The following is a 14,219-nucleotide window of genomic DNA, read 5'->3' as shown; positions in this document are numbered from 1 at the left end:
TTTATAAGGATTCTTTTAACCATGCAGTTCCATACTTGCACAGTCTCATGATCCCTCTCACTCGATGTGAATCTAGTTCATTCATGTGCCCTCTTTTGACTAGAAATTGCTAGGAGCCGCTGATTGTCTATACATGCCTTGTGCATCGACGATCTTTTCCCTCCCTCGTTAGTCGTATGCGTTGCATAGTCACTTTGCCACTAATAAAAAATATATGGATCGAGATGTATTGATTAATTATGTCTGTTGTGAAGCTGCAAAGTTGGGATTTACTGTTGTAACAGAGAAATTTGATCATGGTTCATATAGAAGAAAACATTTTTTGTGTTGTGTTTTGAAAGAGGTGGTGTGTACAAACCAACCAACCAACCAACAAGAAGTTGAAATTTGAAGACACTTGAACAAGGAAATGTGGATGTGGCTTTGTGGTTATTTTTTGGTATCCCAAGAATGAAATCTTTCTGCCGTGTTTGACTTACACAACCATAAGATGGAGAAAAAGTTAGGTCATATTCTTGTCGAGTGTTTAAAACAATTACAATCAACAAAATAGGGATTAACACTTGTAGGTTTGAAATATAATATCTTTGGAGTTGACTTGATGAAATGAGTTAGATGAACTTTAAGTAGGGTTTGAGATTTAAAAGTATAGATTTTGACTTCAAAAAACGCAAATGTTCTGATTCCAATCTATATACCACTGGTTTGGAATCTATTTTCCAAATTATAGCGAGCAGAAAATGTTTTTCAAATTAAATATTGATTTCAAATGTAGAATTCGAACTTAGCTTCCAAGACAAAAATGGAAATTTGGGGGGATTGAGAAAAATATGAGGGGTCAAAAGTTAAATTTTCTATGCAGTTTATGTTTGCAGACTCCCTAGTTGATATGCAACTGCACTTTTTCTTACTTGGTACTTACTTACAAGTTTCAATATGTAGCTTGTGTAATCCCAATGTAAGTGACATTGGAGCACACGATTTACAATTTGGATGCAGAACTAAATAAGAGGAGGGTGAAGGAGAGGATCCAATCACAAATAAGTGCTCGTACAACCATGCATACACCTGCTAAAACACCATTCAAAGAGAAATAATATGTACAAGGCTACCAAAAAATATAATCTAAATCAAGAATTTGATGTTTCAGCTCGTTCAAGGTATCACCATCACCATAATCCTACAACCATACAATAAGGATAAAACAAATAAATGAAAGGAAATCGGGTAAATAAACCATATTTTCAGTATATTCATTATACTTGCTGCATCTTTTGGCATTATACTTTAGGGCGCACAAATATCTCAGTTACAAATGAAATGGAAAGCTATTTATACGTAGTTCTAAAAAACATTTAGTCGTTGGACGACGGCTTGGTCGCTCGTCGACCAAGCTTACTTAAAAAAAAAAGATATGTTGTAATGTATGCCAAAAGAAATAATCCAAAAGGAAGAGTAAGGGTATGCAGTGGGGAGCCAATCAACTTCATTAAATTCTTTTCATGAAACAATATGTACCCTTCACAAACAATCTCAGGAATAAAATTCAGCAAGTTGCAGTTAAGGGTATACGTGTTGTGTGTACATAAATTGGATATACACGGAACCAAACTATATCCAAATTGAAACCAATAATAAGGATTACATTTCATTTCAAAACTGAACCAGATGTCTTCCTCCAAAACTGGTTTCGTTTTGTCAAACCAGTTTCCAACCCAGATTTAAAACCAGATTTCTTCTTTGATATTAGGTAAGAAAGCATTGGATTGAAAGTATATCACCAGTAATGTTCTGATGCACCATGAGCTTGCCTTCAAGAAGCAAGAATTTTTCAGTTTGCAACCAATCTAACCAATTGAGTCTTGTTCTTCAATCTAATCTTGCCAGTAATAGATTGAATACTGTATTGGTCATTTCAGCAGTAAAATGACAACATCTTGGTTCTGAATTCCTTGTTACACAGTGTTCTTCTACCAATAGGTTCAATTAATGGATCTATTGACTTAAGGTATTATAAATTTAAAACGTAACTTTTTATTTATCAAAACCGATTCTGATCCGGTTCAAACTCAGTTTTAAACAAAAAATAAAACAGGTATTTTGAACAGGCCTAATCTCAATATTTGTGCACTGCAATGATAAGAGACATACCGAAAGAAAGATTGAGCAAGTTTAAGAAATTACAAGTTCGGGACTATCCACATACCAAAAGTGATTCAACTTTTCAAAGTTAACTTACCTGATATCTCAAGAAGGTTCAAGCACATGTTTGAGAATCTCCGACACCATTTTTATGATCTCTTCTTCCTTACACGAGGTCATGAAATTTACTGACAACAAGATCCCTTTGTTAGTTTGAATAAGTTTAAAGAAAAACAATATATTTGAACCTAGATTCACTTTCTTACCCCATGCAAGAACTGGAAACTCCCATTTCTGTTTAGGAACTGTCATTAAGTATGACACAACCTGCAAAAGTAAATCACAACTTTCCAAAATCAAAAGCTTATATGACATTATTATGAATATGGAAATAACTAAGGAATATATGAATTACCAAGATTGATGCAGCAAGGGAGTGAGGAGACCTATAAAGAAATGATGTCTCCTCCTTTTCATAGAGAAGATCCATAATTTCCATGCAAGCTTCAAAGTTAATCAATTCACCAACTTTTGCAACTCCCCTGAGCTCAACCATTCAAAAGCATGAATCATCGGTGTAAGACACAACAAAAATCAACTTCAAAGTCGAATATCGAAATTTCATACATCTCTATCTTAAGAATATGACTCAAACAAACCTGATTTGAATCCAAAGCTCTTGAAGGAACGAAAAGGCAATATTTGCTGTACCAATCTCAAAGTTCAAAACCTGAGGAAATCCTAAACGAGGTCAACATCCGATGATATCTCAGCTAAGTCCACAACTTCAATTTATACCTGCATGAAGAGCACCTCCTGCAAATCAAGAATTTCAAATTGAGAGAAATACAAAACAAAAAGCTTCTTGCTAATATCAAAATGAAAAACAAAATATTGTTTTACACCTAGCAAAAATATTACATTGTTTTTGACTAAAAAATACCACTCATTGCAAATATTACATGTTTTACATTGAATCCCCATTGAAATTTTATTTAACTTTAGTTCCAAAATTATAAATGAAGCGTGTTATTTATACACTAGTGAATGGGGAAGAACCAAAAACATTATTTTCCTTAAAATGTTATTAGAAAAATGTGATAACTATACACTCATAGTGTAGAAAAATTTAACACACAAATCTAACTATATCTCATTATCACGTTACTTTCTGAGAGTACTACTAAAAACATGTTCAAAATTATATACATATATAGTGAGAAACGATCAAATGCATGTGTAAAATGTTTTTACGCTGAAAATGCATATTCAGTAAACTCAAATGAAAAACGAATAAAATTTAAATAAAGTACTATAACAACAACAATATCTTTGCTGAAACAAAATCACTGTTAAGTTAACCCAATGAACTTGTTTTCTTACTGCTTCCAGAAAATTCCGATGGGTGAAGTGTTGTTCCTTGATGGATTTATTCGCCAAAGACTTCAAACTTGCAACAGACAGTGGTTTAGCATCATGTATCTACAAACCGATTCCAACAACACAACACAATCCCAAGTCACAAAACAATGACATTGAATATCGAAAAAACACAAACACGAAATGAGAGAATGAAAATTGAAACCCTCACTTTACTTGATATCCATAGAGAAATAAGCACAAACAGCTGCAAGGTGCTTTCAGTTACAGGTTTCAATAGCCAATTCAACGAATTCGCACTTTCTATGAAACTAATTGTTGGAAACAAAAACAAGTAATCAGTAACAAAACCTCAACAATTCAAATCCACACTTAAATTATAAACCCCTGCTCAACTACTATATATGGTTAAAATTTAATTTAATCGTAACTTATACTACATTACTTTTTAATCACTTTTTAGATTCAGCGAATGATCGATGTATCTGGTCTATAGACTAGATACAGACCAAATACATCGATTATTCAATGAATCTAAAAAGTAACTTTTACAGATACATTGATCGGAAAAGTTAGTTATGCAAACTCGCGGATACATTACTAGTAAAATAATTGAATTGAATAGAATGAATGAGTGAGTGAGAGTGAGAGATTACCGTGGTAACGATGAAAAGAAGCGATCGGCGAAGAAGGAGAATGCGGAGTATTTAACAATGGGGGAAACATGGAGGTGCTGCTACATGTAATGTAATGTAATGTATGAGAAGAAAGTGAAATGAGATACTAATAGAAGAAGATAAAACCATTGCTACTTACTTGAGCAGATTGGATGAGGAATTCAACTGTATTGAGGCGCTGAGACGAAGATAAAACTAAAACCATTGCCAAGTCACAATCACTTCCTTCGCCACAAGCATAGCATTGCCCCAGTTCTCAACATTCTAGTGGAAATTTGTTCCATAAGAATAAGTTCCTCTTAGGAGCTTATCCAATTTTTATTTATTATTATAAGTTTGCTAAAATAGTTTATGAAAAAATAGCTTATAAAAATATAATTTTTATTAATGTGAATTTATAAAATATCACAAAACCTAATTTATATTGCATAAGTTGTTTGCATAAGCTCAAAAATAAGTTAATCCAAACAGGGCCTAAATTTTTTTATTTTGGGTGAAGGCCAACATTTATTTTGGGTGAAGGCCAACACCGATGGTTCTGCTATAGGCTCACCCTATTTAGGGGTCATCATTTTACTTTCTTAAGAGAATAATGCTTATATTTAAGATCGAAAAAAATAATGCTTTTAAAATAACTATAATTTTTTCCTCAACTCTGGTTTTTTGATAAAGGGCTCCTATAACAATCTCGAGTTTAACCAGATACTAAGTAAAACATAGCCAATAATACTCCTAAAAGTTCACCTTTGCCTAAAATTTACTAACTTAAGTCCAACTATTTTATTCAAATTAAGTTATTAACCTTATATTTGCATTGATTCATAAAGAAATCCACGTTTTTCAATTCAAGAACATATCAGGTACCCACCCATATTCATCTTTTATTGTTGATATTTTTAATAAACTATGTTCCTATTAGTCGTTTTCAAATTTTAAGGTTACATACTCTTTTTTTTCTTCTTTCAATTATATATTTCCCTTATCAATTATTTTATATTTATATTGAATGAAGAAGTGAATGGAGTTAAAGAAATGAATATATATTTGTAATTTTCATATTAATCAAAGTTATTTTAAAATTTGTACAAGTTAAAACAATTTTAAAAGACATAGTTGTAGTATTTAATAAGCAAGTTGCATCTAGTGACACCATGGTGGTGATATTAGGGAATTGTTGGGATTGAATATACGAATGTAGATCCGCATCATATGGGGTTGGATTGGAGCACCGGCCTTGTTTTTGGTAAACAATCATTTTGGAGAGGTTTTATTGCCCTAATAAAAATATCAAAATACCTCTATTAATTTGCGAGTTAAGTCTGCTACTCAATTAACTGACATCCTCTATACATGAAATTTTTAGAATTTTATACTATCTGTTACTTAAGTAGAGAATTGATCGAGTTCGTTACTTAAGTAGATGACATCTCATATACATGAAATTTTTAGAATTTTACATTGTTATGATCTACTTTAGTAAAGATTTGTGCTAACTATTTTTTATTTATTTTTTGGTCAAGTAGTCTAACGGCTAGAAATTCCACCTTAAAGGCGGATAAGTAGAGTGTTTGGGGTTCCATACCAACCGAGTTACGCTCAACGGGACATATTTGCGTTTAGATAGTTAATTTAATCAAGAAAGTTACCAACAACAAAAAAATACTAAAAATATAGTTACAATTTCTATACATTTAAAAGACTATAATGACAATGCCTCACATATTTAGAGACTAAAATTGCTACAAAACTTTATATTTCTTTAATTTATTGTTTTTCGATAGAAAGACTGCACGCCTCAACTATAGTATCGGTGAGAAATACATACATAAACTTATTTATTATTCTCACTAGTTGTATTAATAAAATTATATATCTAACAAAAATTTAACAGTTGCTTCATATCAATAAATGAAGACAAATGCATGTACACACAAACGAACTTATTATTCTCACAACTTGCATTTATAAATACATATCTATTGAAATTTTTTAACTTCATATTGTTGAAAACAATATATGTATGTGGGTAACAATTTTTTGGAATTATTATAGTAACCAACTTGCTCAATAATTGGCTTATAATTCATGGACTTTCATTTTTTTAATGCACATTTTTGTTTTGTTATGTTTTAATATCATACAGTTGGAATCATCTCCGACATATATAATTTTTATAAGAAAATTTTATTGGTTAGTTTGTCTAGAGATTGAGAAATTTGTTAGTAAAGATCGAACTCTAAACTTCATTCTTTACATGTTTTCAACGTTCTAATCCATAACATGCAACACGCTATAGGAGAATCTTTGATATATTTTAATATTTAAATTTAATTTACAGGTCAGAAACATATATTTGAAAGCATTATACATATATTTGATTTTCATGTTCACTAATTAACAGATATTTGAAGATTCTGCTTCAAACACAACAAATTAATTTAAGAGTAAAGTTTTTTTTAATCAACAATCATCTATCACATAACTAGATATCAACATCAACAACCAACAATTCACTGCTTCTCACAACTAAAAAACTAATCATCTTGTAAATGGGTTTACATTGAATGTGAAATGATAAGAGAAAGATAGCTCTCATCTTACGAGTTATTTATCTGGAGTTGAGTTAGGTTCAATATTCAAATTTTAAGATACTATGAAAGTTTATCCGATATATGTTGTTCCATTGTTATCTAGGCAACTTGGGTCATAGTCTATATATACAATTTTAGGTCTCAGGTGAGTTCCAATATATATGCGATATGATTTAAAAATAAGTTTTTAATATGGAATTTTCATCATAGAATAATGCTAGCAACACACTCCTTAATAAACACACTCCAACACACTTTCTTTTATTGGTTGAAATTCACATAGGTCCCATAAAAAAATGTGGACCCATATAAATTTTATGGGACCCATATAAATTTTAACCAATAGAAGAGAGTGTGTTAGAGTGTGTTTGTTAAAGAGTGTGTTGCTAGCACTCCTCTTTCATCATATTACGGGTATTTGTGGACTTGAATTATACCTAACCTACTAAATTTGAAAACATATGTCATATTCTAGGATTGAAATCGGTTGTAATAATTTATCACGCAGTTCGACGTTATATTTAATGACATCCATTGATTTGAAATCGAATAGTCTAAATTTCACATCAGATGTAACTCATTTACACAATCTCATGAGATTGGATGACTGAGATTAGTAACTGCGTCACCGAATCTGATTCCCATATACTAGATAGAAGTTAATTTCACAATTCCCTTTTGATTTTATTTTTTTTAATTATTTCTATATATAATTTTCAGATCGATATAAAACTAAACATGATAAGTCTAACATAAAATTTGTCAAAAAAAATTATAATATATAAAACCATTAATATTTACAACCGGAAACTTGATTGTTTTTTACATACAAACTCATGAGCAGGGGAAATTTCAAACACATTTTTAATTTGTTCAAATCTCTCTGACAGAAACAAACTAGGAAAGCTTTTCAATGCTGATGAAACCTTGACTTCTGCTATAAACAATGCCTTCACTGGTCTATGATCTGATAATTTTGATTCACTTCTAGCATACTCAATTTGCTTTAAACCATTGCCAAACCATATAACTCTGTCACACCTAAAATGATGGGAAAAAAAAAAACCAAAATATAAGAAACTTAGTCATTTAAAAAAAATGTTATTAATGTTTCTGCTAAATTGCATTTTTGGTCCCCTAACTTTCACAAATTTGTGATTTTAACCCCCTAATTTTTATAATAGCATTTTTGGTCCCCTAATTTTATCCCCTTGTGCAAAATATTAGCCCCGCTAATTTTGACCAAGTCAACGCACATGTGAACAATGACTCACATGACACATTAACATATGTGACATTTGCCATTGTCCACATCTGCAAGACATGATGACGTGACATGTGAGTCATTGTCTACATGTGCCCCGACTTGATCACAATCGGTAAGAGACAATATTTTGCAAAAGGGGCTAAAAATAAGGGTCAAAAGTACAATTATAAAATTAGTGGGTCAAATTTGCAAGTTTGTGAAAGTTAAGAGGAGAAAAGTGATATATATTTTCTGATACCATGCTGGTGATCTCTTCTTTGCTGCTTTTTTCTTTCCATGATAACAACATCCATAGTACTCATCTGAATTTAGAAAATACTTGTAAGTTGGGGCAAATTTAATTGTTCCTTCATTCCAACCTCTTAACATGTGTCCACTTACTAGCTCCATCTTTAGCTTCAATTACAATATTTTCACCAAGTTAGAGAGTAAACAAATAAAAATATTCCAAGTTCTTTAATCTCTCTTATAATTATATACTATATTTTTGTTTTGAAAAAAGTGGTAGGTATGGTGGCACTATAGTGCTACTAGTCGTGGTCCTTGTCGCGGCTCGAATTGTGTTGTCCACCAACGATGAATTTATAGTTGCCTCGCTAATAGAGGTCTACAACCATGTTTTAGGTTGCGACATCAGAGGTTTTGATGTCGTCTATGTGAAACAACTATAATTGAAGTCACATCAGTCACATTTAACTCTCAATAACATATTCATGCAACTGCGACTACAATTTAAGACCATACTCGCAATGCATCAATTTATAAATAAATTCATAAATTTTTATAGACTATTCTAATAACTTTTATATAAGTGTAGTGACTACTAAAAAATAATAAATCAAAACAAAACAAAGTACATCTAAGAGTGTATTTATAAAAGTGTACTCTTAATATTATTTTCTATGTGAACATAACTTAATACATAAATATACATTGATACATAGTATATTAGACATACCTGATCATTTTCTAATAGGGAATCCCAGTCTCTTTTTTCAACTAGTAATCTTGTGGTTTCTTCTGGTAAAGAAATTCTATAATTTAAATCTCCAAGCAATATTACATGACTGCACAAAACATGTCAACATTAATTAATTGTTTATAATAATACAACATGTATTTTGTCACAAAAAAATAATAATACAACATGCATGTCAAAGTTAATTTATTTAAGTCTATGTCGGCAGAAAGTTAGTTCACTTTTATTATTCAGTAATTAAAAGAGGTCAAATGGTTTTAACTTTTTAATCATATCTTTGTTACTAGTTGAATTATATATCTTTTAGGTGTTTTTATACTTTAGCTTGTTTTATTCCATTTGGTAGTTTATGCAACTTTTTGTTGTTTAGTAATTAATTATAGCTGTTCCACTATAGCATAACAATTTCATTACAAAAAAGTTGATTAATTAACTAATGGTATAATTTTAGTTTAATCAATTATTTAATTGTTTTGGCGGCCTTCAATCTAGCAAGACAAATTAAAAGTTGGAAACTACCAATAATAATGCTTCAATTGAACAAATTATTTATTTTAGGAGAATGTTAACGTACAGCAATAAAAATACAAGAAAAAAACAAAAAAAAAATTCAATTAATTAGAACCTTGTTTTCATGACTTGTTGGGAAAGCAACCAATTATTAAAGAAAAAATTATTGAGGTTGATTGGTTGGACGGTTTCAAATTAACAAATGAATTGTGATTAATTATTAATTACTTACTCATGATCAAGAATCTTTCTTGGTAATTCCATAAGGGATCCTCTAGGAAAACTTGTCCTAGAAAATATTTCAGCAACATTAGAATTCCTATGCTTCTCATCACCTTCTTTTCCACCAGAAGCTAGATGAGTGCACACAAAGCAGAAGCTTGTTTCATGTACTAGAAATCTCACAGATACAGAACCCTACAAGTTTTGTAAAAAAAAGTTAAACATGAAAAAAAAAAATCAAATGCAAAAAGTATTAGTCAAGATCATCTGCGCAATCAATCCAACCAAATTTCAATTTGTTTGGTTCTAGTCAGGTTGCAGCTCGAATAGACAATTTAAATTTGGTTGGACCGGCTACCAATGATCTAGGTTAAAATTATATTCCTAGACTAAATATAACAATCCAGACATACAAAAAGCATCAACTTATATCTTCTATGGTCAAATGCGCAGTGAGTTCAATCAAATATCGTTTTGTCGGATTTGAGATTACAACTCAATCCAACAACTGAGATTTGGTTGGACTAACCGCACAATAAAATATTTCTCTTATTACACATCAGTATAACAATTCAGACAATTTTTCCAAGTTGTCTCTCTTGTTACACATCAGTCGCCAAGATATATAATCTCGATATACGTAAATTAATTGAATTATAATTTAATTAATTGAACACTAATTGAGGAAATTGATATTGACATTGATGAAATTAGTGGTTAACAAATACCAACAAATATTTAATCAAGGGATAATTAAAGTAAGATGAATTAAAAGTGGGGTTTGGTTAGGTCACCTTATTGCCTAAGCAGCCCATGATGCCACATCCAACACATGAGACACTTGAATGTCTAATGAATGGACTAAGGTCACTTTTAACCCATACAGATATCAATATACCAACCATTTGCTTGCTAATGATACAATGAAAATCTTGTGGGGCTTTACATTGCTGAGTTGGATTTCCATGACAAATATTTTTCTTTAAATCTTGCTTTATATTATCATCATCATCATTTTCAATATCTTTGCAACAATTTTGATGTGTTCTCTTGTTCAAAGCTTCTCTAATTATAGAATTCCATTTTGTTGAAATCTTGCTATCTTCTGATCCCAATACATTTGATGCTTTTAGTGGCACAATTTCTTGAAACCTTAATTCAAATGAAACAAGTTAAAAATAATTAATTAAGCAAAAGAAATAAAAAATATGTTATACATGCAAAATATTAATAATCAACATTTCACCCATCAGAAAAAGTTGAAATAACGATGAAAATTTATAGAGACAGAAAAGCTTAAGATTTGACTATAATTTATTCAAATCGATCATATGCAACTTTTTATTTTTTCCGGTCTCTAATTTCTGTCGTTATTTCAATTTTTTATAGTATATGATCAAAGAACATACCCAAATACAAAGATATCAAAGGACTTGCTACATGTCTCTAACAAATCCTCAATATTCAACCCTTCATCTGGTGCAATTCCACCTATGTTCCATGTACTAACAAAAACCCTTAAAATAAAAAAATAAAAAATTATCAGAAATATAAAGAATATTAATAAAAATTTAATCAAACATATATGCAACTTTTCTTCATATGCTGCACATGATATCAAATATATAAAAATATAAAATAATATCATGATGATAATGTTTTTGTTCTTACTTGTACTTTTGTGTATCACTATGATCATTAAGAATTGATTTGGGGCTTAGAGATAATTGATCATCATTTGTGATACCTAATAAAGGATCTGTAGAACTTGGATAATCAGCTACAAAGTTTCTACTTCCAAGTCTCTTGTTAAGTATCTTATTAGCAACTAATGCTGGCCACATAACCTAAACAAATGATAAATATACAAATTAATTTTTTTATCAATTGGTAAGAAATTTAAATAAAAATGAAAGAAAAGAATTAATGAAAAGGAAAGTGATACTTACTTCTACTAATTTTCTAGTCATGGTATAAGATAAAATGGTTTTTAATGATTAATAGAGGAATGAAATGAAGATATCATGTTGAAGGAAGAGGAAGTTGAGAAGGAAGAAGACTTTGAATGTGACATATAAGAATGGTGTACATTTTCTACATTGATGGTTGAATGGTTCAATATATAAGGAAGATATTTGACATTGTGAGGGAAGAAAACATGAGTCTTGTTAGAAAATTTGAAATTTTGTGTTTGTTTGAAGAGTGGAATTTTAAGGGTATCTTATTTTGTTTTCATATTTAAATTGTGGAAAATGGGTGCAAGTGGGAGTGTGGTCCATGCAAAAATAAAATGGCAAATAGGAAAAGTGATGGAGAAGATATTATTAGTTGTTACCTTCATTAGTTGCAAAGGATTATGCTGACTTTACGGCTATATTCTTTTAGAGGGAATAAGGATGAGGAATGAAAAGAAAATTGAAGTTAATATATTTAAAAAATAATTTTTTTTTTTACTAGTAAATCACCGATTTCTAACACAAGAGCACTAAGGTCCTGAGTTTAGTCAAGGTTCTGAGTTTGATTTTTGTCTTGGGCATGCAACAACGTTAAAACTCTAAGGAAGAATTTACTGCTCATTTGAAGCTACGAAACTCGGGGATTAGTCTCTGCAGTTGCGCGCAAAGAATTCTTTGTCTAACACAAAAAAAAAAATCAACAATTTCTCACAATAATGGATAGCCTGCACAAGTCTGTGAGGAACCCAATACTTTGGTGAATGCAGTTGAATGCAATGGAGTAGGAAAGGATTTGGTAGATGAAGAGGATATGGTAGTTTTCAAGTAGGAAGATGTAGAGAAAATGCAAAGATGTGGATATTGTTGAATGTGTTGTTGTCTTGTTTGAGATTATTTGAAGTCCCACATTGCTTAGGTTCCCGGGATGTGAAGTGTATAAATATGTGAGGGCAACCTCACCCTTTGAGCTAGCTTTTGGGGATGAGATCCAAGCATATTTAACATGGTATCAGAGCCGGGTTAAGGACTGCAATGTGGGCATTTGACCCAGGACCACGCTAGGCGTGAGTGTTGAATGTGTTGTTGTGTTGTTTGAGATTGTTTGAAGTCCCACATTGCTTAGGTTCCCGGGATGTGAAGTGTATAAATATGTGAGGGCAACCTCATCCTTTAAGCTAGCTTTTGGGGTTGAGATCCAAACATATTTAACAGATATATTGTGGCAAAGATTGGTTTTTGCTCCAAGAAACATATGGATATCAACCAAACTTTGGTTTTTGGTAGAGGTCTAACACATTAAAAGATTGTCCTGCTCTAAAAGCATTTAAAATTATAAATAATATAGAAAACTAAGCAAATTTTGGTCCAATTAAAAACTAAGAATGAAGAAGTCGCAAAACATTTTTAATGCATGTGGGTATAGCAATAATATTTTTAGTATAATGTCAAAAAATTATTTACATAGTTATTAAATTTGAAATTGAAACAATGGGTATTATCAGAATAATATATAGTAACGATAAAAATGATCTAAATATGATAAATCCTTGATGCACAATCAGTTTAGGCATGATAATACGACTCATTTCTAGTCTCAATTTCACAAATTTTAGACATTACCCAACCACAACATGGCTGAAATATTTTCACTCAATTAGTCCACAAATAAAAACATCGTAATTATAATTTAGAACATCTATTTATACAAATCTATAAAAATATATCAACTCCTCAATGGTTATTTTTTGCGGTTGGCATACATATATAAACATTAGTGTTGAAGTTGATTTTGAGACCCTATATAATTGTGTTGTAACGTGTGAATATATAATTTAGTTTTAGAGTTCACATGCAATACCTGTTTTTGTAATCATGGACAACATCATTATCACTATTGAGTGTCAATTTTTTACCATACCATGAATTGGATATACCCATTATGCCTTGGTAAAATTAATGTAAGCCAATATAAATATTTTGACATGTATATATAGGGAATTCTTAATGATATTTAACCGACTCCAATCCTCTAAAGTTAGGTTTATTAGCTTCACATTTTTCTCAACCTTCATAGTCTCTCTGATATCATCTCTCTCAATCACATGTCGAAAATGACATTTAAAAATATGAAGACAAAAATATGTTATATATTTAGGTTAAAAACTTCAATCAATATGAGATTTAAAAAGAAAGCTAATAATAGAACATTACGCACCTTCAAATTCAAATTTACTCTTCCACCTACTATAGGAGACATAGAGTGTATATAAGAGTCATGTTTTTAAATAGTTATTTTTTTTTTTAAGTGAAAATTGAACTTAGTAGCAAGTTAATGATAAAGGACTACAACTAAGTACTATTTATATTTATATACAAAACATGTAACTGATGGAATAATTAACGTGTGTAGACATTAAAACCTTGTGAATTACATACATTATCAAGGAAACGAAGAGAATGAACTTTTCAATATACATGAGATAATTGACGTGCCTT

The 14,219-nt window shown here is 30.6% G+C and overlaps 2 protein-coding genes across 5 annotated transcripts; both read right to left on the bottom strand.

Annotated features, from left to right (window-relative positions):
• Positions 1 to 884: 884 nt before the first annotated feature.
• On the bottom strand, positions 885 to 4,461 carry LOC123881437 (cyclin-J18). 4 transcript variants are annotated; one of them, XM_045930158.1, is made up of 10 exons: positions 4,339 to 4,461; positions 4,179 to 4,255; positions 3,734 to 3,833; positions 3,526 to 3,624; positions 2,941 to 2,958; positions 2,802 to 2,872; positions 2,558 to 2,684; positions 2,409 to 2,469; positions 2,240 to 2,330; positions 885 to 1,068 (listed from the first exon to the last, which is right to left on the bottom strand). In XM_045930158.1, the coding sequence occupies exons 1-9, from the start codon at positions 4,402 to 4,404 to the stop codon at positions 2,248 to 2,250; spliced, it is 702 nt and encodes a 233-aa protein (XP_045786114.1). In that variant the 5' UTR covers positions 4,405 to 4,461; the 3' UTR covers positions 885 to 1,068; positions 2,240 to 2,247. The 4 variants fall into 4 exon arrangements, with proteins under 4 accessions (XP_045786114.1, XP_045786089.1, XP_045786097.1 ...); XM_045930133.1 differs by having other exon boundaries at positions 1,041 to 1,180; XM_045930141.1 differs by lacking the exon at positions 885 to 1,068 and adding an exon at positions 1,240 to 2,130.
• Positions 4,462 to 7,548: 3,087 nt separating this feature from the next.
• LOC123903064 (type IV inositol polyphosphate 5-phosphatase 9-like) lies at positions 7,549 to 11,978 on the bottom strand. The gene is made up of 8 exons (XM_045952933.1): positions 11,718 to 11,978; positions 11,440 to 11,615; positions 11,178 to 11,285; positions 10,563 to 10,920; positions 9,779 to 9,963; positions 9,016 to 9,124; positions 8,296 to 8,453; positions 7,549 to 7,831 (listed from the first exon to the last, which is right to left on the bottom strand). Exons 1-8 carry the CDS (start codon positions 11,736 to 11,738, stop codon positions 7,588 to 7,590), a joined length of 1,359 nt encoding a protein of 452 aa, XP_045808889.1. The 5' UTR covers positions 11,739 to 11,978; the 3' UTR covers positions 7,549 to 7,587.
• Between the last annotated feature and the right edge of the window lie 2,241 nt (positions 11,979 to 14,219).

The sequence above is a fragment of the Trifolium pratense genome, linkage group LG1 (assembly GCF_020283565.1).
Source record: "Trifolium pratense cultivar HEN17-A07 linkage group LG1, ARS_RC_1.1, whole genome shotgun sequence".
Taxonomy (NCBI): domain Eukaryota; kingdom Viridiplantae; phylum Streptophyta; class Magnoliopsida; order Fabales; family Fabaceae; genus Trifolium; species Trifolium pratense.
This window is presented reverse-complemented; position numbering and strand designations above follow the sequence as displayed.